The 24,791-nt window shown below is 38.2% G+C and overlaps 3 protein-coding genes across 8 annotated transcripts in view; 1 reads left to right on the forward strand and 2 right to left on the reverse strand.

Moving 5' to 3' along the window:
* Positions 1-24,791, reverse strand: part of ACYP2 (acylphosphatase 2) — a 914,175-nt gene that overhangs the window by 617,534 nt on the left and 271,850 nt on the right. The gene's annotated exons all lie outside the window — the stretch shown is intronic.
* ASB3 (ankyrin repeat and SOCS box containing 3) overlaps positions 1-24,791 on the forward strand; it is a 188,975-nt gene that overhangs the window by 157,113 nt on the left and 7,071 nt on the right. For all 6 annotated transcript variants that reach the window (XM_050753754.1, XM_050753756.1, XM_050753757.1 and 3 more), the window contains 2 exons: positions 778-1,035; positions 7,230-7,360. In XM_050753754.1, the coding sequence (XP_050609711.1) occupies positions 778-1,035; positions 7,230-7,360 (389 nt within the window). The remainder of the gene's footprint in view (positions 1-777; positions 1,036-7,229; positions 7,361-24,791) is intronic.
* Positions 1-24,791, reverse strand: part of CHAC2 (ChaC glutathione specific gamma-glutamylcyclotransferase 2) — a 709,760-nt gene that overhangs the window by 79,582 nt on the left and 605,387 nt on the right. The window lies entirely within an intron of this gene.

Raw genomic sequence — 24,791 nt, forward strand, 5'->3', positions numbered from 1 at the left:
AGTGGGAGGGAAATTGGCTAAGGTTATTGCTGAGCAAAATGATATCTTAGAGATTCCTAGAATGAATCATTTAGTTTTAAGGACTGATCACATTGTTTATTGATTTTGTTAAGCAAAGCATTTTGTAGTAAAGATACTTAATTGTACAAAATGTCACAATTTGAGTTTTCTATTTGTCAATGATAATTTTTAAAATGACATATTTATTTAAGATGAATGTTTTAAATTATAATACTTGTTCACAGTTGAAAATTAAAAACCATGAAGGATGGTGTAAAAAGCAAAAGCCCCACCACATTCTCTAATCTCAATCCACTAGATGTGTAAAAACCATCCACTATCTCATCTGCCATACTTATTCTGCAGCTGTAAATACTATTAACAATTTGTGGCTGGGCGCGGTGGCTCGTGCCTGTAATCCCAGCACTTTGGGAGGCTGAGGTAGGCAGATCAAGAGGTCAGGAGATCAAGACCATCCTCGCTAACACGGTGAAACCCGTCTCTATTAAAAAATACAAAAAATTAACTGAGCATGGTGGCGGGCGCCTGTAGTCCCAACTACTCAGGAGGCTGAGGCAGGAGAATGGCGTGAACCCGGGAGGCGGAACTTGCAGTGAGCCGAGATCGGGCCACTGCACTCCAGCCTGGGCGACAGAGCAGGACTCCGTCTCAAAAAAAACAAACAAACAACAGCAACAACAAAAAAGCAATTTGTAAGAAGTATCTTATGTCAAAGTCTAACTTGTTCTTTTTTTGTTTTTATTTTTTATGGTGGAGCTGTGAGTTCTTTGGAATTGTGAACATTCTTTTGAAATATGGAGCCCGGATAAATGAACTTCATTTGGCATACTGCCTGAAGTACGAGAAGTTTTCGATATTTCGCTACTTTTTGAGGAAAGGTTGCTCATTGGGACCATGGAACCATATATATGAATTTGTAAATCATGCAATTAAAGCACAAGCAAAATATAAGGAATGGTTACCACATCTTCTGGTTGCTGGATTTGACCCACAGATTCTACTGTGTAGTTCTTGGTAAGAAATTCTACCATAGTGGGGCTTACCCTTTTTGAGTGAATATACTACCTTTAATTTCCTTCAGTTTCTTGAGATCGCAGTGTTTGGAGAAGAGTGTGTCTGTGTTTTGACTGTGATGGCTGAATTGGGGTGAAGGAGTTGGTAGCTGCTAATAGTGAGATTGAGTTTAAGCCCAGAGTCCTGGGAAAAGATAAGAGGTGACTGGAAGGAGGTATGAGGGGATAGATGCCAGTGAACTCTTCTAAGAAAGATATTTCTTCGACTTCTGGCCATTCTTCATGCTCCTCTTAAAATGCCTGTGACAGAAGAAAGAATGCTTGGAGCTGCTTTGAAGATTTCTGTTGTCTGTCCCTCAGCCAACCAGACTGAATACTCCTGCCCTACAGCATCCTGTCTATTTGAAATATGTCACCCTTAATAAATACTGATTTCTGAAGTATCTGAGAATATGACTTGTTTACTTCAGGTAGTTTCTCAGAAGGGCAGTCCTCAGTGACAGATTATACAAATGCCGAGTCAGTATTTTTTGGGGGGCAAGAAGAAGACTATTAGCCTCCAGCCTTTGCAAAAATTGTTGGAGTCCTAAGACAGGTAATTGTAGTAGCAAGAGGACTCTCTTGGGCTGATCATTCAAGTCGAATGAGAAAATAAAATGGAAAATAGAGGACATGTTATTTTATAGAATTTCAGTAAAATATCTAGAAGTCTTCACTTTTGTGTTTCAATTCTCACCCCATGTGGTGTCTGTCCCTAAGGCACTCATTTTCTTCTTAGCCACACTCCTTGTGTTCTTCTACCCAAGCTCTTAATTCTGACTCAATATGACTTGCCCAGTACTTTCAGCCTTCATGCTCCTTTCTGGTTTCTAATTTATTTCTTTCTTTTAACCAAAACATAGAAGCTGTCTGATACCTACTGTTGTGGTTTGAATGTGTTCTCAAATTTCAGGTGTTGGAAACAATCCTCAAATTCATTTGTTGATGATATTTGGAGGTGAGATCTTTGGGAGGTAATTAGGATTAGATAAGATCATCAAGATGGTGCCCCAGTGATGGGACTGGTGGGTGGCTTTATAAGAAGAAGAGAGACCTGAGCTGGCATGCTTTTGCTCTCTCACCGAGTGATGACCTCTGCCATGTTATGACACAGCAAGAAGGCCCTCATCAGTTGTGCCCCTTGACCTTGGACTTCCCAGTCTCTAGAACTGTAAGAAATAAATGTATTTTCTTTATAAATTACCCAGTCTCAGGTATTGAGTAATAGCAACAGAGAATGGACTAAGACAGAAATGTGGTACTGAGAAGTGGGGCTGTTGCTAATAACGATTACCTAAGAATGTGGAAGTGGCTTTCGAACTAGGTAATGGGTAGAGGCTGATAAAGTTTGGAAGAACAGTCTAGAAAAAGCCTGTATTTCCATAAATGGAGTGTTAAGGGTGACTCTGGTGAGTGCTCAAAGATGAGAAGACTAGGAGAGTCTGACCTTTCTTAGAGATTATTTAAGTAGTTGTGCCAAAATGTTCATAGAAATATGGATAGCAAAGGCCATTTTGACAAGGTCTCAGATGAAAATGAGCAATACCCTGTTGGAAACTGGAGTAAACGCCATCCTTGTTATGAATTAGTGAAGAACTGGGATGAACTCTATCTATGCCTAAGGACTTTATGGAAGGCTGAATTTAAGAGTGACGAACTAGGATATCTGGTAGGAGAAATAACTAAGTAGCAAAGCATTCAGGCTGCTGCATGGCTACTTTTGGCCACTTATAGTGAGATGTGAAGGCAAAGGAATGACTTGGGACAGAGCCTATAATTAAAAGGGAAGAAGAGTAGAAAAATTTAGAAAATTCTCAGCCTGGCTGTGTGGAAAAGAATGAAAGAGAATGTTCAGGAGAGGAACCCAAGGTTGTGACTAGCAACCCTTTGCTGAGCAGATTTGTACAAATAGAAAGTACCATCAAGACAATTAGAAGAAAACCTTGAAGGCATTCCAGAGATCTTTGAGGCTGCGCCTCCCATCATAGGCCCAGGGCTCTAGGAGGTCAGAATGGTTTTCAGGAGGGTTTGTGGGGTGGTACTAATTCTGCAGGCATGTAGAATGCAAGAGCTGTGGGGGCATGGATTCTTCCACCTAGATTCCAGAGGTTGTTGAAAACAGTCTAGGGGCTCAGGCAGAGACCTGTCCCAGGGGAGGAGCCACTGCAGAGAGCCTTTCTAGAGCAATGCCCAGTGGAAATGTAGGGTTAGAGCTGCCACAGTTTCTACCACGGCAATGCCTAGAGGACCCATGGGAGCAGGGCTGCCATTGAGACCTCAGGACTGTAGAGCTACCAGCATGCAGTGCCATCTTGGGAGAGCTAAAGTCTGGGCAAAGCCATAGGGGTGGGACTGAGCCCAGCAAAGTCATAGGGGTGGAGCTTCCTGAGGTAGTGGAGGCTCAACTCCCATCCCAGTTTATCCAGGAAGCTTGACATGGAGTCATGGAAGATTATCTTGGAGTTTCAAGGTAATCCTCTTGAATTTTGGACTTATTTGGGTCCTATTATTCTTTGCTTCTTGGATATGTCTCCCTTTTGGAACGGGAATGTTTGTCTTACGCCTGTCCCACCATCGAATTTTGGAAGTATATAACTTGTTTGATTTCACAGGCTCACAGCTGGCAGAAATTTAAGGTGAATTATGCCTTGAGTCTCACCCCCATGAGATACCAAAATCCATGTGTTACTGGAAAGGGGTCCTGATCTAGACCCCAAGAGAGGGTTCTCGGATCTCGTACGAGAAAGAATTTGGGGCAAGTCCATAGAGTAAAATGAAAGCACGTTTATTAACAAAGTAAGGGAACAAAAGAATGGCTATTCCATAGGCAGAGTAGCAGCATGGGCTGCTGAGCTGCTTATACTTACTGTTACTTCTTGGTTACATGCTAAAGAAGGGGTGAATGATTCATGAATGAGTTTTCCAAGAAAGGGGTGGGCAAGTCCCAGGACTGTGGGTTCTCCCCATTTTTAGACCATCTAGGGTAACTTCCTGAAGTTTCCGTGGCATTGGTGAACTGTCATGGGGCCGGTGGGAGTGTCTCCTAGCATGCTAATGCATTATAATTAGCATATAATGAACAATGAGGATGACCAGAGATCACTTTCATCACCATCTTTGTTTTGATGGGGTTTGGCCAGCTTCTTGACAAGTGCTGTTTGTGACCTGTATCTTGTGCGGGCCTCCTGTCTCATCCTGTGACTAAGAATGCCTTAATTTCCTGGGCATGTAGCCCAGTAGGTCTCAGCCTTATTTTACCTAGCCGCTATTCAAGATGGAGTTGCTCTGGTTCATACACCTCTGACACATGGATGCTCAAGTCCCTTATGTAAAATGGCATAGTATTTGTGTCTAGTCTATGCACTTCCTCCCATCTACTTTGTCATCTCTAGATTACTTATAATACCTAATGCCATATAAATGCTATGTAAATAGTTGTTGTACTGTATTTTTAAATTTTTGTTATTTTTTATTGTTGTATTGTTATTTTTTATTATTGTTGTTAGTATTCTCAATCTACCATTGGTTGACTCTTCGGATGTGGAGGATGAGTTCTGTTACTCAATTTTAGTAATCCTTAATCCCTTGCCTAACCTGAGGGATCTGTACCAATTTTTCATGCTTCTTTCTGCTCCTAAATTAGGAAAAACCTAAGCAGGGGAAAAAAATCAAACATTGCCTGTTATCCTTTCCTCCCCAGCCAACTAAATAAACTACTTGTAGGGAGAAGGATTTATTTAGCTTTATTCTCTTAGAAGGCTTTGTAAATTTATCCTCTCTTTCCCCAGTTCTGATACAGCTCTCCCATTTTCCCCCACTTGTGAACAGTTGAGAATTTTTGTGACAATAAGCTGTTGGGTATGTACTGTATTTATCGGATATGTGAAATAGAAGAGTTAAGAACTAGTAAACTAGAAACTATTTTGAAGTAAGTTGTAAAACTTTCAGTATTCTGAATGGAGAATGCCAATTACATGTTTTTTACTCCTGAAGAGTAAGTAACTTTGGTTACTTTATATTAATTAGAAAAAATACAGTGGAAAATTTCACTTTAGCAATGAAAATGCTTAACATGTTCAAATTTTTGTTCACTGATATTTTATTGAATGAGTAAACCAATGTTTACACTGCATATGATAAATGTTTTGCTTTCTTTGATCAAATTTACATTCAAAGAACTATTACAAGAAACATTCTATAAAAATTCCAATATATTGTTAAAGGGGATTTTGATTGTTATTTAAATCACATGCAGATCTGTTGCTTATCTTTGTCACGTAAATTATAAACATATTTTCTGGGTATTGCTTGTCTTAAGCATCTGGCTGAATAGTTGCCTGTCACAATATTTAAATGCAAGACTAAGTCTTCCTTTACCTGCGCACCCCACCCCCATTTAATGGGAGAATAGAACATAAATGTCATTTGTGTATTTAGTTGATTAAATGTCACTCGTTTGTGATTGTACAACTGCTCTATACAATGTAATGGTCACTGTAGTAAAGTAACAATACATTTTTAGTGGCATTATCAGTGTTGGTAAAATAAACTCACCATCATATTAACTAAAGCTGTGCAAACAGATTTACTTGTCTTGTGTATGTTCAGATAACTGCATAAAAATGACTTTGTGTTTGGTCACAGTAAGACCTAAAGCGCATTAAGGCAGAAAAATGAAATCATTAAAAAAAGAAATAAAGAACCAGAACCAAGTAACCTTTGGTTTGGGACCCTTAAGAAGTCAAGGAAATTGTTAGTCTTTGAATATATTTTATCATTTCATTTATCCTCAGTATTTCCTGATAAGTTGTGATTTCACTGATGTCTCCTGAGAAATAAAATGTTTTCTCAAGACATCTGTGCTACACTTTAAGTTCTTCCTTAGATGTTTGCATATGGGAGAATTAAGAATTTGGGAAATAATTTTCATAATCTTTAGTCCATCATTTCAAAGATATTTTGACTCCAAATTACCAGAAGTGTCTTTGAGATGATAAGCTTAGATTATTATTCAGCTTTTCTTTCCTTGTATTTCCTTTCCTTCTTTAGTTGTTGCTCAGTACAATTTCCAAAGAGGTGACCATGAGAAGAATTTCTGTTTTGGTAGTAATTACCAGAAGCCCTAGTGACTTTTTTTCCTCCAGCCATTGTGATGGTAGGGGAGTGTCTAATTGAATACAGGATAAGTAATCTTGTTAGGATTTAGAGTTCTTTTAAGGGTTTGACTGAATTTTAAAGCTTCTAAAAATATAATACTGAAGTTTTCAAATCATTTCTGGTAATACCAGTTTTTCATATAATACTTTATAGTTTTAAAAGTATGTTTACTTTGTTATCTCATATTATTTTCACATATAGTTCCCTGTAATGGGCAGATTATGTATTATTCTCATTTTAAAGAGCAGGAGCTAGAGCTTAAAGAATTCAGGCAACCTGTTTATAAGTAGCAGAAGCAGTATTAAACAGCAAGACTTTTCTTAAGCCAGTGCTCTTTCCATTAGGCTTCAAGTACTTATAAATTTTGGGTTAGCCTCTTTTGAGTGGGTTGGTAGGGAATCTGACATTATTTTGAGAGAACAGAGGAAAGCCTATTTGGAACCCCTTCTTTCAGTCCTTAAAGACAAGTCTTATTCTGTTACATCACGTAGGGCTGAATTTATAATGGGGGGAAGGTTCTTAGAGGAGAACAGCTGTGCATGCCTGGGAGTTGGGCAGAAAGAAGCCATACTTGTACACTTGTACACTCAGGGATAACTTGGGGTGTTTGGGCTTTATCCTTTTAGGATTATTAAATTATATGTCTCTAAGGATGGTCAATTTACATTTGGCAAGATAGTCCAAATGGGAGGAAATAATGGCAGATCCACTGATGTCATTGGTTCTGTCACCCATGAGAAGGAAAGTTCCTACTCTCTCTGAGGTTCCTTTTGTCATCTCGTAGACAGCGACATAGAAAGGCAGTTCAGTTAATAGGAACCTGTAGTTGATTCTTCATATCCACTGATTTTGCCTGTAGTTACATAAATACTTAACATGCCCTGATTTTCTGTCTGCCCTCCTCATTGAGATTTTGTAAGAATAGGTATATGGTGTTTGTTTCTAGTACGAACCCTTGGCATGTTTTGTTTCTAATATATTAACATCTTGCTAACATAGGATCGACTCAGTCAGCATTGACACCCTTACCTTCACTTTGGAGTTTACTAATTGGAAGACACTTCCGCCAGCTGTTGAAAGGATGCTCTCTGCTCGTGCCTCAAACGCTTGGATTCTACAGCAACATATTGGTAAGAAAGAATAACTTTTAAACACACTTCACTTCTTTTCCTTCTCTTGCTTCTCTAGCTGTGTTGTAATTATAAGTGAAAAGATTCATTGGCAAACACAAATTAGACATAATTTTGCATTTTTTCTCATGTGAGGAAAAGATGGCATTGTTAGGGAGATGGCTACTAATTCCCTTCAGTAAAAATCATACCTGATTTTATAAGCTTAACCTAAGAAACATACCAAAAAAAGCAGATGCTTACTGATATTTTAATTTTATGATATCCTTTTATTTTTAATAAGGATTATATACACAAAAGTAGGTCCAAAAAATCTGCTTATTCTGTATTTAGTTTCTGGTCAGAAAAATGCTAAACTTAATTTTTCTCTTTGGAATGTCTGTGGAGTTATGTTCTCTGTGTAATATTTTATCGTATCTAAAAGGAAATGTAACCATTCTTTACACCTGTCCTTACTGAATGTATACCAGTCTGTTGGCATGGTATAACCATAGAGATAAGCTGAGTGAACATTCTGTGAATTGGTTGATATTTTAAAAGACTATTCTAGAACAAAATTTCAACTTACCTCACTTAAAAAAATTTTTAAACTAGTTGAAAAAATGAAAGAACACACAGTGGGGGAAGATTTCGCACAAGGAACAAGTTTAAACATAACATATGCAAAGTATCCCTATTTACTTTTTCAGATTTATTTTGCTTTGACTGTATTTTGTTAACCATGTTATATGTCTTAAGTTAGGAAAATTGTTTCTTCACTGCTATTTTTACAAGAAATGTAACTCTTCATAAAACGTTTTGAATAGGTTTTTAACAAGTGAACTTATTCATATGGAGGAATGTGTCTTCTAATTTTTTGGAAAATTACATTTAAGTAAATTTTCTCAATCAAAAACAGACATTCAGGAAGATATGCCTTTGAACTGAGGTGTATTCAAACTGTTAGAGAGGTTTCTGTTAAAGAAAAATAATTCATTTGGAGTCTTTGAGCCTTCTAGTATAGAATTTCTTTAATGATAATGCTGGAAAATTCACTCTGTGTAACTCTCAATGTTGAGAATTGCGTCTGCTTTTACTAATTATGTATCTACAGCAGTAGAGAACAAATATCTATTCAGAACAGATAGACTATGGAACAATGGATTTGAGAACAAAAAGTCAAAAGAGGGAGCATATGCCAAATGGGAAAAGTATTGCTACGTATCAATTAGTAAGGATATGTGGGAGTTTACCCTGAGGACCTTAACATATGGCATGTTTGTCCAGATGAAGGTAAAAATTGTGCATGAGTACTACATTACCCTGCAGTAGACTAAATCCATCAAGGGCTTCTTGTTTAATTAAGTACTAGGTAGAGCTTGTGTAGGGTAATAATCATCATCTATTGAGAGATTTTTATTTCAGCTGAAGATTCAAAAAAGCCTTTCTCAGAGGCTTTTTCTTAGCTAATGTAGCTAATGGTTTTCTGGTTTGTTTCTTTAGCCAAGCCCTCTTTTCTTGTTTCCAGTCTCATATATCCAACTATCTTTTGGACATTTCCATTTGCTGTCTCACATCTTGACATATCCAAAATTGAACTTATTATTTTTACTACAAATTCTTCTGTTCTGTCTCTCTTTCCTGGTTCAGGAGGTGAGGTGGTTTGGGAGTGTTATTTACCAAGAGAGTGAGTTAACACTGGAAGCTGTTTGTTATTTTATCCGTAGCATAGGGGTGATTTTTGCCCCCCTATAGACATTTGGTAATGTCTGCAGACATTTTTTTGGTTGTCACAATGGTTAGGGATGCTGTTGCCATCTAAGGGGTAGAGGCCAGGGATCCTGCTAAGCATCCTACAGTGCACAAGGCAGCCTCCTACAATAAAGAATTATCTGGCTACAAATGTCAGTAGCGCCGAGGTTGAGAAATCGGGATCCACAGTGATTCTTGTGTTGTCCTATCATGGAAAGGCTTTTTATCCCTCTCCTTGTTACAACCTACTTGGGGAAAGCTTGTATTCTTCCTCCTACTTATATTGGTGTCTCAGGGTATTCTTTGGTGCTTCCTCTTCTGCAGATAGTAGGCACCATTACAATGCTGGAATTTTAGTAAGACAGAGAAAAACTTAGTTGCCTGGCTTTCAGATGGCATTGTGACTCTTCCTTTCTATAATTCAGGGCTCTCTTGGGGGCACCCTTTTCTCATCAATTTTCAGGATAATAAATTTCTGCATGTTGGTCATCAGGACTCCCTCCTTTACTGGGATTTTGAGCTACAGGATCTCTAGTAAGCAGAAGCATGATCAGGGTTTTAACACTAATGGGCACGAGCCTAGCAGGACAACTGTTTGATTAACCTCTTTACAAGACTAACCTTGCTTTTACCCCTCTTCCTCCAATAACTTATCATGATATTAACAACTGCTGCCTTATCAACATGTTAAAAATTTTTTTTTTGAAAAGATACCTCTTGCACCTCTGCCACTGTTAGTAAACTCTTAGATAATTCCTAGCTTCCTAGCTCCACTCAGTATTCAATTTCTATCCCTTGGGAAAGATTTTTCTTCCATTTTTTATTTAAGCCCTTTTCAAGTCCTATAGATGCCATGTACTTGGTCAAAATTATTCTTTCCTCCCCTTTTTTCTCCCTAAGTAAGTAGCAACTTGCCATGGTAGTTTATAAACAAAAGTAACAACACATTTCTTGCTTCTCATATTTTAATCATTGAGTCAGATTTGTCTTCAAAAAGTTTCTTGCATCCAAAAGGAAATGTATACCAGGTAAAATTTACTGAGTGGTTGCAGTTTCAGTAACCGTCTTTTAATCAAGTGCCTCTTACATACCTCTTAGAAACATCAGGCTAACCACGTAGCAATAGATGTCTTACTCAAAAAATTTGCCAACTCCTGGTCAGGTCTAAGTAATTAAATTATTATGGATAAAAGCACATGGCTTTAGTTCGTCCTGAACCTTTAATGATTAGATATATATAATTCTCTCCAGAGTGTTAAATGGATCTGGATCCTACAAAGGGTCCTTTAAAGGACCCCAGGAAACTCTCTTGATCTTTTTATTTCAGTATTTCCTTGCTTTGTTCTGAAAAGGATTTAAAGCAGTTTATATAATACATATATATTATCACAAAACAGTAAAACAAAAGTAGAAGGAAAAGAAAAATGAAAAAAAAAAAAGGTGGGGGGTAGATTTAAAAAATGGAGTCAGGGAAAGCGTAGCAATGGGAATTTGATACTTGTCTATGGATAGGCTGTATGTTTGACTCTGAGCTCTGTTGTCATTGACACTAGGTGACAGGGTTCATAAGATCAAATAAACCTGTTCCTCAGAATAGATTTTCTTGGATGCTGTTACAGCTTCCTAGACAATGTCTTGGTAGCTGTGGTTTCTTGGGACTTCTTTTACGTGGACTGTTATTTTCATACCAAAGTGCAATTCAGTAAAAGCAGTTCTTAAGTAGTCATTACAGTGTGGTTCAGGTACCCCGACTTCCGTTGCTGTGACTTGATGAAGAGCTAGATTTTAGAATATCTGGGAATGGATGGCCTGTGTGCCTTTTGAGCAGTTCTCTCTAAATATTGTATGTCTCAACTCAGTTTTTAATTTAATAAATTAATTAATTAATTTGTGGGGGCAAGGTCTTGCTCTGTTGCCTAGGCTAGAGTGCAGTGGCACGATTATGGCTCACTGCAGCCTCTACCTCCTGGGCTAAAGCAGTCTTCCCACCTCAGCCTCTTGAGTAGCTGGGATCACAGGCATGTGCCACCACGCCCAGCTAATTTTTGTATTTTTTATTGAGGCAGGGTTTCGCCATGTTTCCTGGGCTGCTCTTGAACTTCTCCTGGGCTCAAATGATCCTTCCGCCTCAGCCTCCCAAAGTGCCGGTATTATAGGCACGAGACACTGTGCCTAGCTTCAGCTTAGTTTTTAATAGTAGTACATAGCAATGAGTTCAAAGTTATGCTACCTAAGAAGTATGAGAATGCAGATATTTTGTATTGCAAATTGGATTGAGAACATATTTTTAAGTAACAGTTGATCTTAAAAGTAGAAGCAAAAGAAAAATGAATAATGAAGGTTGATCTGTGGTAGGGTGAGTACTCCAGGAACATTGTAAGGATTCCTAACTAAATATGGTGGGTTAAGCAAGTATCCAGTTTAAGCAAAAATTTCCCTTGAAACTTTGAGCAATGCCTCTAGTTTTGAGCAATGTTCTTTTCTCACATAGCCTTCAAGATAAATAATCTGTGGTAAGTACACCAAGGTAACTACATACGATAATTTATTTTATGTGATTGTTAGATGCAGAAACAAAGCTTAGGGTTAGGAATAGTTGGTCTGTAATCCTTTCTGGTAACAATGAGCTAGCATTCCAGTTGTCTGCTAAAACCATTTCTAGTTTAGGATAATAAAACATTAGTTTTTAAAAGAATATTTGTTTTTCTGTTTTCTTTAGCAAGAACATGTATCTTGCTCAGTTTATAACACATCATTAAGTTACTTGTTAAAAAGATGAGAGTTGGAGCACAACCTTATTTTATGCCAAAGAAAAATTTTAACTTTTCTGCTGACTTCAACCCTATGGTAATGATCTGGTGCAGGTTCTGCATGGACAGCAGACAGAATATAATGGTTGAAGGTTGGAGCTCTAGAATTAAATAGACATGCCTCCACCACTTTCTCTCTTTTTTTTCCTTTGACTACCCAAATTTATTCATTTTAAACTTGACATGATTTATCTTTTTTAACTCTTAATATAGCACTAGAACCTCTTTAAAATTTCATGGAAAGAAAGGATTTATGACATATATTTAAAATTTATTGGCTAAAATTTAAAAAAAATTTTTTGATCAATTTATTTCAGGCCATTGTAATCTGGTTTATATGGTCCTGGAGGAATAATCATGTACCGCAAATCCTTTTTTTTTTTTTTTTTTAATTATACTTTAAGTTCTGGGATACATGTGCAGAACATCATGGTTTGTTACATAGGTATACACGTGCCCTGGTGGTTTGCTGCACCCATCAACCCATCATGTACATAAGGTATTTCTCCTAATGCTGTCCCTCCCCTAGCTCCCCACCTTCCAACAGGCCCTGGTGTGTGATTTTCCCCTCCCTGTGTCCATGTGTTCTCATTGTTCAACTACCACTTATGAGAGAAAATGCGGTGTTTGGTTTTCTGTTCCTGTGTCAGTTTGCTGAGAGCCTCTATCACTTTCTAGCTACAGAGAAGTTACTTACATCCCTGAACTTTGGTTTCCTCAATTATAAGAAGAGATGGTAATAGTAGCTACCTCATATCATTTTCACAATAGACATTGTCATTGTGGCAGAGACAGACCTCAGTTAACTGAGTTCCATTTCATTTTTATCTTCCCTGGAACAAAGAAAGACTGGATTTTTCAGCTTTGATTGTTACATGATTGAGGCAAGTGGTCAAAGCATAAACCATGGCAGGTAAGCACTCTTTGCTCTCCCTTCCCTTGTTGAAAGCAATTTGAAAGCTCATGTTTGAGATGGTGGTTACACAGGATGGGTGACACCTGGGACACTCAAGTGTCATTTTAGGAGAATTGCCTGACCTACAGAGGATTTTGCATGAGCAAGAAGTAAACCTGTGTTGTATTAAGACACTGGTTTTTAGGGTTTATTTGTTAGCATAGCATAACCTAGCCTATAGCCAAGTTAATTTATAACCAGATCCTATCCCAGAGTGAGTGACCAAGGAAAGAGCAATAAAAACAAAACAAACTGGATTAAGAAAATGTAGCACATATACACCATGGAATACTATGCAGTCATAAAAAAGGATGAGTTCATGTCCTTTGTAGGGACATGGATGCAGCTGGAAACCATCATTCTCAGCAAACTATCACAAGAACAGAAAACCAAACATTGCATGTTCTCACTCATAGGTGGGAACTGAACAATGAGAACACTTGGGCACAGGAAGGGGAACATCACACATGGGGCCTGTTGTGGGGTGGGGGGAGGGGGGGATAGCATTAGGAGATATACCTAACGTAAATGACAAGTTAATGGGTGCCGTACACCAACATGGCACATGTATACGTATGTAGCAAACCTTAACGTTGTACACATGTACCCTAGAACATAAAGTATTAAAAAAAGAAAAAAAGCGACAAATAGGCCTGTAATGCCACTTTGAGAGGCCGAGGTGGGAGGATTGCTTGAGGCCAGTAGTTCAAGACCAGTTGGGCAACATGGCAAGACCCCATCTCTACAAAATAAAATAAGAAAATTAGCCAGGCGTGATGGTGAATGACTGTAGTCCCAGCTACTTGGGAGGCCTAGGCAGGAGGATTGCTTGAGCCCAGGAGATTGAGGCTACAGTGAGCTGTGTTCATGCCATTGTACTCCAGCCTGGATGACAGAACCTGATCCTGTCTCTTAAATGAAAAAAAAAAGAGCTACAAATAATGGAGCAGTATACTTGGTAAGAGTATTTATATGAGTGATCTATGGTGCAATAACTCAACTATAGGCCACCTGCTCCTTATTTTAAACATTGATATGCAAAGCCCTAACTTATAGTTTTTAAAGCACATCTTCAATAAACTCAGTTTGGTGGGAAGTGGGGTAATAGTGGGCCTTTTAAAATATATGGGATAAATTGTGCAGTTTGTCTACCATGGGGGCCATGCTCATAGAGTTAATAAAGCTAAATATTTAGTGAGAATCAGAGCCCATTCTTCACAGTAGTTCTTAACTCTAGATTCATTTCCTCTGGATGCTTTTCACCTGGGTGAGGCATTATTACTAAGAACCCAATCAGTAATTTCCTGTTATCTTAAAAAACTGGACACATGACCTTTCATTTGTTGAGTGGGAAACTTTCAACCTCCCAGACACCAGCCATGTTGTGGACCTTCACAAGTTTAGCAGATTCGTGCCTTGGTTAACATTGCCTACATTCTACTTTATTTCTAGATTTAAGAGCCAGACTGATAAATTTGTTTTTGTTTTTTTTTAGTGAGAAATTTATACTTAAACTTGAAATTTTAACAGGGTTCCAACTGCCCACTTACAGTTTTAACTTCACATAGCCTCTTGTTACTCCAAGTTTTTTGGGTTTTGTTTTTGTGGGGAAATTCTTTTTAAACTAGATACTAATGGGTTGTACTCACATTTACTGGGACATTTTGCTGTTAAAACTATTTTAAAGTTACCATCATGTCCATTGGTACGTTAAGAAAGGAGAAATTGACCAGGCGCCGTGGCTTATGCCTGTAATCCCAGCACTTTGGGAGGCCGAGGCAGGCGGATCACCTGAGTCGGGAGTTCGAGACCAGCCTGACGAACATGGAGAAACCCCGTCTCTACTGAAAATACAAAATTAGCTGGGTGTGGTGGCGAGCGCCTGTAATCCCAGCTACTTGGTAGGCTGAGGCAGGAGAATCACTTGAATCTGGGAGGTGGAAGTTGTGGTGAGCCGAGATCCTGCCATTGCACTCCATCCTGGGTAACAAGAATGAAACTCTGTCTCTCAAAAAAAAAAAAAAAAGAAAAGAAAAAAAAAGGAGAAATTATGGCCTTAGAGTAAACAGAGGTTTTTTTTACATGTTCTAAGTATGAGATCACCAGTATTGGTTTGAAAGCCCATCCCACTCTTTCCACATAACTACTTTATTTATAGACTGTAGGATGTTTACTAGGTTCCTGTCTGAAATAAGTATTATGAAAAAGCTAGTATTAAATATCATCCAACTTCTTAGGGAACTGAACAAGATTAGAAGGAAAGGTTTCTCGTTGCAGCTGCCTAGATGACAGCTCCGTTGAACATGAAAAAATTAAAGGTGACCAATATATAAAAGGTACAAAACCATGGCTCTGAGGAGAGTGTTGGGGGCAGTGGGTGAAAAATTAAGGGGTTAAGGCAGAGTTCATGGTCCTTGGTTTGACAATGAGATATACCTTTTATTTTCTTTATGATTTGTCTTTCTTGGTATGCCTGAATTACAGAATTTAGAACCTTAAAAATTAAAATAACCATCCAGAGGTAGAACTGACCCAACCACAAGAGCTCTCCTTTTACCCAAGTTTCCTCTTGGTTCTCAAGATGATCAAAGGAAGCTATAGAGAGTAGCACTTCAAGAGGCTTCCTCCCTGATACTTCAGAAAGGGAAGGGGAGCAGAATCATGTGATAATAAGGAGGCTTAAAAAAGGCTGTTGTAAAGATAGCACCAGAACCTCACTTCTGCATCCCTGTTGCCTCTTCTATCTCTCATGACCCTTTTTGAGGGAGTTCCCATGTGACAGTCCCTCACAGGATCAGCCCAAGGCACTGGATGAAGCATCTAAAAACACATTATTTGTATCTACTGGAGATTGTGGAATTTTAGGACCCACCATTTCTTATATAAAGAAGGGCTAGATTATGTGAAATGTCAGCCATTGCCCTTTCTCCAGGTTAAATGTGTGATCTGCTCTAGAGTATGTGATTTTTGGGGAAAATTCTTTGTAACGTGGTTCATGTTGTTTGGATAGAGATTCATAGTTGGTACAGAATTCATCTTGTGGAGACAAAGAAGTAGTAGATGCAGATCGAGAAAGAATCAGTTGCCATAATCCTCATCTTTTTATAAGGTGGTCTTTCCATACCACATATATTTCTGTGGACTCGCTTCTTAGTGGCTAAGATAATGGGCTACAAAATTGTAACAGGGAAGGTTAGGACGTTAGAACGTGCTAAGTTAGAAATAAAATTGAAACATAAAAAGACTGTCTTCTATGATGTCATTTTTTATTTTCTCTGGTGGGGGAAAGGTGGACAGGTATTTCCTTAGTTTGGTGATCCTGCTCAGTTGCTTTAATTGTAGATGAGAGAGTTCTTCCATTTTTGAAGAAACACTGGTTACAGTTGATAGGTTACCATATATGGTCAGTTCTACTTTGTAAATATCCTCCAAATCCATTATTATTATTCCATCTCTTCTGCTACTGCCTTTGTTGATTGCAATGATCATTTCTGACTTACTTGACTTGAGTACACTCCTGAGTGCTCAGCCTCTATTATTCTCAAAATCACTGTTAAATAAAACATGTTTGAATATACCATGCCCCTTAAAAAAGAGAATATAAAAGAACTCATTTCTCTCAGAATAAAGGTCAAACTCTAGCAACGTTCTTCATACTCTAGCCCTTTCCATGCTTCCCCATGCTGTCCCACCATGAGTACTGCACATGAGTACTTGTTTTCCTAAATACTCCACCTTAGAAATGTGCCAATGTTTTCTCCAAGACGTTAAGATCCTCTAACATTCCTCCCCTGCTGCTTTTAATGTTATTGATTCTTACTTGTAGTAATTCATCTCTGAATCATCTTCTCCTCAGCTTATGTTTCCTGAAACTCTTCTAACCATTTCCTCTCTCCTTTACATATTGGCTACCTTAAGGGTCTCATCAGGTTTCCTAACACCTGGTAGTTACCTGTCATACTGCACTGCACTTGTAGATTTTTGAGAGTGCACCCTTTAAAAACAGAAGAGCATTTTTCACATTCTCCTCATCTGATCATAAAAATATCTTCTCAGCTGAACTCCATGAGATGTTTCCTGTAAACTGACGAGAAGACAGTGTACCCAGGATAAACTGGCTGAATCCAAAAGGGTTTGCAGATTGGATGGTGGGAGGTCAGCTTCTGTCTTGTTGCAGCTAGTGACAATACGTTTTTAATGAAATGCTCTTTCTCATAATCAGTGAGAACCTTGAGAATCATTATGACTGACTCCTAAAGTTGTTCATCTAAATTGAATTCTGATAATCTCCTTTATTCATGAATTAGGAGTTATTTACTATCAGGAATAGTAAAAGCAATAATAATGAACTTGGTTTGGTATGATTAGGTAGAGTGGCGTAATTGAAGGTGGAAATGTGGTTAGGACAGAAGCTGTAGCTTCTCATAGTCTGTCCATTTGAGAACGTCTAACCACTCAGTCTGTAGTGTTAGTTAGTTCCAAATGTGGACCACTGGCAGAAGTCTTCAGTGAAGAGAGGCTCTCATGGAAGTATTTTTATAGGTAGGCATGTACAAATCTAGTTATTTATTAATTCCTTAATGAGTGGATTCCTTAATTATGTGTCAGCTGTGTATCAGACACTGATTTAAAACCTGTGAATGATATAGCTAAAGCATCTACATTAAAAAAGTAGAAGAACTCCAAATAACCTAATGATGCATCTGAAAGAACTAGAAAAGCCAGACCAAACCAAACCCAAAATTACTAGAAGAAAAGAAAAAATAAAGATCAGAGCAGAAATAAATGAAAGTGAAGCAAAGAAAACAGTACTAAAGTTCAGTGAAACAAATAGTTGGTTTCTTGAAAAGATAAACAAAACTAACAAACATTTAGCCAGACTAAGAAAAGAAGAGAGAAGATCCAAATAGAATCAGAGAAGAAAAAGAAGACATTATAACTGATATCACAGAATTTCAAAGGATCATTGGAAGCTACTATGCCAGGAAATGGGAAAACCTGGAAGAAATGGATAAATTCCTAGACACATACAATCTTCCAAGATTGAACAGTGAAGAAATCCAGAACCTGAACAGACCAATAACAAGTAATAACATTGAAGCTGTAGTAAAAGTTTCCCAGCAAAAAAAAAAAAAAAAAGAAAGTTCAGGACCTGATGGCTTCACTGCTGAATTTTACCAAATATTTAAAGAAGAACGAATACCAATCCTCCTGAAACTATTCTGAAAAATAGAGGAGGAAATACTTCCAAATGCACTCTGTGAGGCCAGTGTTACCCTGATACCCAAACCAGACAAACACACATCAGAAAAAAAAGAAAACTACAGGCCAGTATCCGTGATGAATATTGATGCTCAGCAAAATACTAGCAAACCGAATTCAACAACACATTTAAAAGACCATTCATCATGACCAAGTGGAATCTATCACAGGATGCAAGGATGGTTCAACATAGGCAGATCAATCAGTGTGATAAATTGTATCAACAAAGTGAAGGACAAAACCCATATGATCATTTCAATTGATGCTGAAAAAAATCAGATAAAATTCAACATCTCTGCATGACAAAAACTCTCAAAAAACTGGCTATGCCTCAACTCAGTAAACACCATATATGACAGACCCACAGCTCATATCATAGTGAAAGGGGGAAATACTTGAAGCTTTTCCTCTAAGATCTAGAACATGACAAGGATGCCCACTTTCACCACTATTACTCAACACAGTATTACTGAAAGTCCTAGTTAGAGCAGTCAGACAAGGGAAAGAAATAAAGGGCATCCAAGTTGGAATGGAAGAAGTCAAAATGTCCTTGTTTGGAGATGATATGATTTTATATTTGGAAAAACCTAAAGACTCCACCAAAAACCTATTAGAACTGATAAACAGATTCAATAAATTTTCAGGATACAGAATCAACATACAAAAATTAGTAGCATTTCTATATGCCAACAGTGAACAGGCCAGGTGTGGTGGCTCACACCTGTAATCCTAGCACTTTGGGCAAATCACCTGAGGTCAGGAGTTCGAGACCAGCCTGGCTAACATGGTGAAACCCCATCTGTACTAAAAATGCAAAAATTAGCTGGGCGTGGTGGTGGATGCCTGTAATCCCAGCTACTCAGGAGGTTGAGGCAGGAGAATCGCTTGAACCCAGGAGGTGGAGGTTGCAGTGAGCTGAGATCACACCATTGTACTCCAGCCTGGTCGACAGACCAAGACTCCATCTCAAAACAAAAACAAAAACAAAAAGTGAACAATCTGAAAAAGAAAAAGTCCCATTTACAATAGCAATAAATAAAATAAAATACCTAGGAATTAGTGTGACCAAAGAAGTGAGAGATCTCTACAATGAAAGCTGTAAAACACTGATGAAAGAAATTAAAGAGGACACACCAAAAGAGGAAATATATTCCATGTTCGTTGATTGAAAGAATCAATATTGTTAAAATGGCCATACTACTTTACAGATTCAATGCAATTCCTATCAAAATACCAATGACATTCTTCACAGAAATAGAAAAAGCAATCCTAAAATGTATATGGACCCACAAAAGACTCATAATAGCCAAAGCTATCCTGAGCAAAAAGAACAAAACTGGAGGAATCAGATTACCTGACTTCAAATTGTACTACAAAGCTATAGTAACTAAAACAGCCTGGTACTGGCATAAAAACAGACACATAGACCAATGAAACAGAATAGAGAACACAGAAACAAATACAGATAGCTACAGTGAACTCATTTTCAACAAAGGTGCCAAGAACATACATTGGGGAAGGGACAGTTTCTTTATTAAATGGTGCTGGGAAAACTGGATATCCATATGCAGAAGAATAAAACTAGACCCCTATCTCTGGAAATATGCAAACATCAAATAAAAATCCATTAAAGACTTTAAGACCTCAAACTACTAAAAGAAAACATTGGGGAAACTCTCCAGTACATTGAACTGGGCAAAGGTTTCTTGAGCAGTACCCCAAAAGCACAGACAACCAAAACAAAAATGGACATATGGGATCACATCAAGTTTAAAAGTTTCTGATGCACAGCAAAGGAAACAGTCAACAAAGAAAAGAGACAGCCCACAGAAGGGGAGAAAGTATTTGGAATTTCCTCAAAAAACTAAAAATAGACCTACCCTATGATCCAGCAGTCACACTGCTGGGTATATACCCAAAAGAGAGGAAATCAGTGTATTGAGGAGATAATCTGCACTCATGTTTATTGCAGCACTATTCACAATAGCCAAGATTTGGAAGCAACTTGTGTCCATTAAAAGATCAATGGATAAGGAAACTGTGGTACATATACACAACAGAGTACTAGTCAACCATAAAAAAGAATGAGAGCCTGTCATTTGCAACAACGTGGATAGAACTGGAGGTCATTATATTAAGTAAAATAAGCCAGGCACAGAAAGACAAATTTTGCATGTTCTCACTTACTTGTGGAGCTAAAAATTAAAGCAGTTGAATTCATGGAGATACAGAGTAGAAGGCTTGAGAAGGATAGTGGGGATGGAGGGTGAGAGGTGGGGATGGTTAATGGATACAAAAATATAGTTAGATAGAATGAATAAGATCTATTTGATATCACAATAGGGTGTCTAAGGTCAGCAATAATTTATTGTACAGTCTACAACAAGTAAAAGCGTGTAATTGGATTGTTTGTAACGCAAAGAAAGGATAAGTGCTTGAGGCAATGAATACCCCATTTACCCTGATATTATTATGCATTGCATGCCTGTATCAAAATATCTCATATACCCCATAAATATATACACCTACTATGTACCCACAAAATTAAAAAGTTTTAAAAATAAAAATAAATTCTGTTTTAAAAAGAAGACACACATCCAGCCAACAGTCATATGAAAAAAAGTTCAACATCACTGATCATTAGAGAAATCCAAATCAAAACCACAATGAGATACCATCTCATAGCAGTCAGAATGGTTATTACTAAAAACTAAAAAATAATACATGCTAGTGAGATTGTGGAGAAAAAGAAATGCTTATACACTGTTAGTGGAAGTGTAAATTACTTCAACCATTGGGAAGACAGTGTGGCAATTCCTCAGAGACCTAAAAACAGACATACTGTTCGATCCAGCAGTCCCATAACTGGGTATATACCCATAGGAATAGAAATCATTCTGTCATAAAGACACATGTACACATATGTTCCTTGCAGCGCTATTTGCAGTAACGAAGACATGGAATCAACCTAAATGCCCATCAGTGGTAGTCTGCATAAAGAAAATGTGGTACATACACATCATGGAGTACAATGCAGCCATAAAAAAGAATGAGCTCATGTCCTTTGCAGGAACATAGGTGGAGCTGGGGGCCATTATCCTTAGCAAACTAATGCAGGAACAGAAAACCATATACTACATGTTCCCACTTCTAAATGGGAGCAGAATGATGAGAACCTAGGGACACATAGAAGGGAACAACAGATACTGTGGCCTATCTGTGGGTGGAAGGAAGGACAGGACCAGGAAAAAATAAGTAGTGAGTACTAGGCTTAATACCTGGGTGACAAAATAACCTGTACAACAACCCCCCATGAAACAAGTTTACTTACATCACAAACTTGCACATGTACCCCTGAACTTAAAAGTTAAATTAAAAAAGAAAAAAATTATGTGAATGAAAAAATAAGGCAACATAGCTCTTTGATTAGTACAGTAGCTAAAAGGGAAGGATTCAGGGTTATGGCAGAGTTTTCTTTTTGAGATGGGAGGAGTTTGATCATGTTTTATAGATCAAGAGGGTCTCAGTTTATAAAATGACATCAAAGATTCAGAGATAACGGGATAATTTGTGTAGTGAGATTTCATATAGGCCGGATGGAGATGGGATTAGCCTCAGGTAGACCCATTTCTTTGAGATAGAGAAGAAAGATGAGCATGGGGTGGACATAGATAAATTTATAGTTTGGAGATTGGAAGCTCAGGAAAAAAAGCCCATAAGACCAGTTTTTACTCTGAAGTAGGGAGTAAAGTCTTGCTAAGGAGGAGATTGAAGTGAAAGTTGGGTAGGGAACTTGGTGTTTTGGAATGTTTGCTGTGGGAAGCCAATTGAGAACCATTGAAAGATTTGCAGAGCAAAACCCTACAGGTCTGGTAGAGGCTGGAAGTGGAACTAGTTCATGTAGTTGTATTTTCCAGTATTGCTTAGTTTTCTTTGTATTGGGGTGCAGAAGGAAAATGGTTAGATTGATCCTGGGTGTTGTCAGAACAGGGGCAAAGGAATTGAGGATAAAATAATTGCAGTGATGGGCCCATGGAATCCAGTCTAGATAGGAAAAGAAATGAGAAAGGACGGGACCTGAAGGATGAGGGGGGAGGAGTTGGGACCTGAGGTCTCCATGATGTTAAAGATCGGTTATGGCAGTAAGGGAGAGCAACCTCTGGAAGAATAGAAACTGGTGTCTGTTGGAGTTTAAAGACAGAAGCATGGATCTGAAGTGGTGCACAAAAACTGTAAGAATGCTAACATTGCCTCCCAGACCTTGCAGCAGGTATAGCAAGGCGTGGAAAATTTTCAAAATTGGCCAAGGAAGTAATTTCCTTGCAAGAATCAGGCTTTTGTGAGGAGAAGAGGTGAAGGCAGAATGTTCTGTACAGTGTTCATGGTAGAATGGGGATTCCCGAGGACTTATCTCTCTCCCCACCCCCCACTTAGCAAACATGGCCCAGTGCCTTGTACCTGCATATCTGAAGGGGTTACATCAGGGTTTCCCAAAGTCAGGTGCATGGGGTTGACTGTGCCACCACATTTGTGGTGTGCTGTAGTGAATTTTTGTTCATGTGTGATTGCTTAGTGCACCTATAATGATATTATGTAGTTTTAATTTAACCACTTCTCACAAATTGGTCAAGTGACTTAAAAGGATTTCTGTAAGGAAATAGTGTTATTAAAAGTGCAAGCACAAGTGAACCAACGTAATCACTGTAGAGCTGCATCCTCTTGTTCTTTACCAGGCATGTTATGTGATAAAAATGATGACCACCTGGGTTACCAGGTTGAAGGCAGGTTGGTGGTGGGGGAAATGAAAAGATGTAGGTCAAACAGTATAAAGCTGCAGTTATGTAGCATGAGGAAGTTCTAGAGATCATGAGGACTGTAGTTAAAAATACTGTGTTGTGTACTGGTAATTTACCAAGATAGTAAGTTTTAGGCACTCTCACCACACACAAACACATGCGCGCGCACACGCACACACACACGCACCAGCAAGGTAACTATATGAACTATATAAGATGATGGGTATATTAATATTTGTTTGACTATAGTAATCACTTCATTATGGTAGGTATATCAACATAAGCATACAAAACATCACATTGTTCACTTTAAATATGTACAATAAAATAATAAAAATTTTAAAAAGCTAAAAAGAGCTAAAATAGAAATGACTACCTACCACCTAATTGCAACTGACAAGAAGTTTAAAATTATCAAGAAAGTATTTGAAATATAGTCTCACCTTTACTTTAACAGTGAGCCTTGTCCTTAACATGTAGTGTGCCTTGAGATAATTAGCTAATGAAAGAACCATACTCAGCAAGACACTGTAATGTACACATTCGGAACATGAGGACAAGCACTGATTTTTTTTTCTCAATGTTTAAGTCTTAGGATACCCAGTCCATTATTTTTTTACAAAATTTACTAACCATAATGATAAAGGCTTAGAGCTCTTTTTGAGTTTTCTTATTCAATAGCAAAAGAGACCACTGGGGAAACACATGTCCTTCCTGCCACAGTAAAACTGGCTGAAATAATATGAGGACAAAACAAAATGCATTCCTTATTAGCAAATGTTGTTAAAGGAGCATAGAAAACATTACTAAAGCATTAAAGAAGAGTTTTTTTAGAAAAACCCTGCAGATAGAAAGTTTGGTATACTAAGTTGGAAGGAGATTTGTGGTATTTATAACATGTTACAACTTAGGGTATTTGTTAAGATTCTGTTTCAGTGAGAGAATAGACAATTTTTTAAGAGCCACTAAAGGAAAAATGCACCAGAGAAGAGATACAGTGAGGTGTTTTTAACAATGGGGATACAGTCTGAGAAGTGCTTTGTTAGGTAGTTTTGTCGTTGTGCAAGTATCATAAAGTATTCTTATGTAAACTAGATGGTAGAGCCTGCTACACACCTGAGGCTACATAGTATAGCCTATTGCTCCTAGGCTACAAACTTGTACAGCATATTACTGTGCTGAACACTATAGCCAATTGTAACACATTGGTAAGTATTTGTGTTTCTAAACATAGGAAAAATACAGTAAAAATACAGCATAGGTGGGGCGTGGTGGCTCACGCCTGTAATCCCAGCACTTTGGGAGGCCGAGGTGGGCGGATCACCTGAGGTCTGGAGTTCGAGACCAGCCTGGCCAACATGGTGAAATCCTGTCTCTACCAAAAATACAAAAATTAACTGGGCGTGGTGGCGGGCGCCTGTAATCCCAGCAACTTGGGAGGCTGAGGCAGGAGAATCGCTTGAACCCGGGAGGCGAAGTTGCAGTGAGCTGAGATCATGCCACTGCACTCCAGCCTGGCGACAGAGTGAGACTGTCTCAAAGCAAAGCAAAACAAACAAACAAAACAGCATAAAAGATAAAAAAATAAATGGTAGATCTGTATAGGGCACTTACTATGAATGGGACTTGCAGGACTGGAAATTGCTCTGGGCGATATCAGTGAGTGAGTGGAGAGTCAATGTGAAGGCCTCAGACATTACTGTATGCTACTATATACTTTAACGCCATATTCTTAGGCCACACTAAATTTGTAAAAAAATTAATTGATGTTATGACACCTGTGACATCACTAGATAATAGGAATTTTTCAGCTCCATTATAATCTTGTGGGGCCACCATCGTATATGTGGTCCATTGTTTACTAAAACATCCTTACG

Source organism: Macaca thibetana, chromosome 13 (assembly GCF_024542745.1).
Source record: "Macaca thibetana thibetana isolate TM-01 chromosome 13, ASM2454274v1, whole genome shotgun sequence".
In the NCBI taxonomy this organism is placed as follows: Eukaryota; Metazoa; Chordata; class Mammalia; order Primates; family Cercopithecidae; genus Macaca; species Macaca thibetana.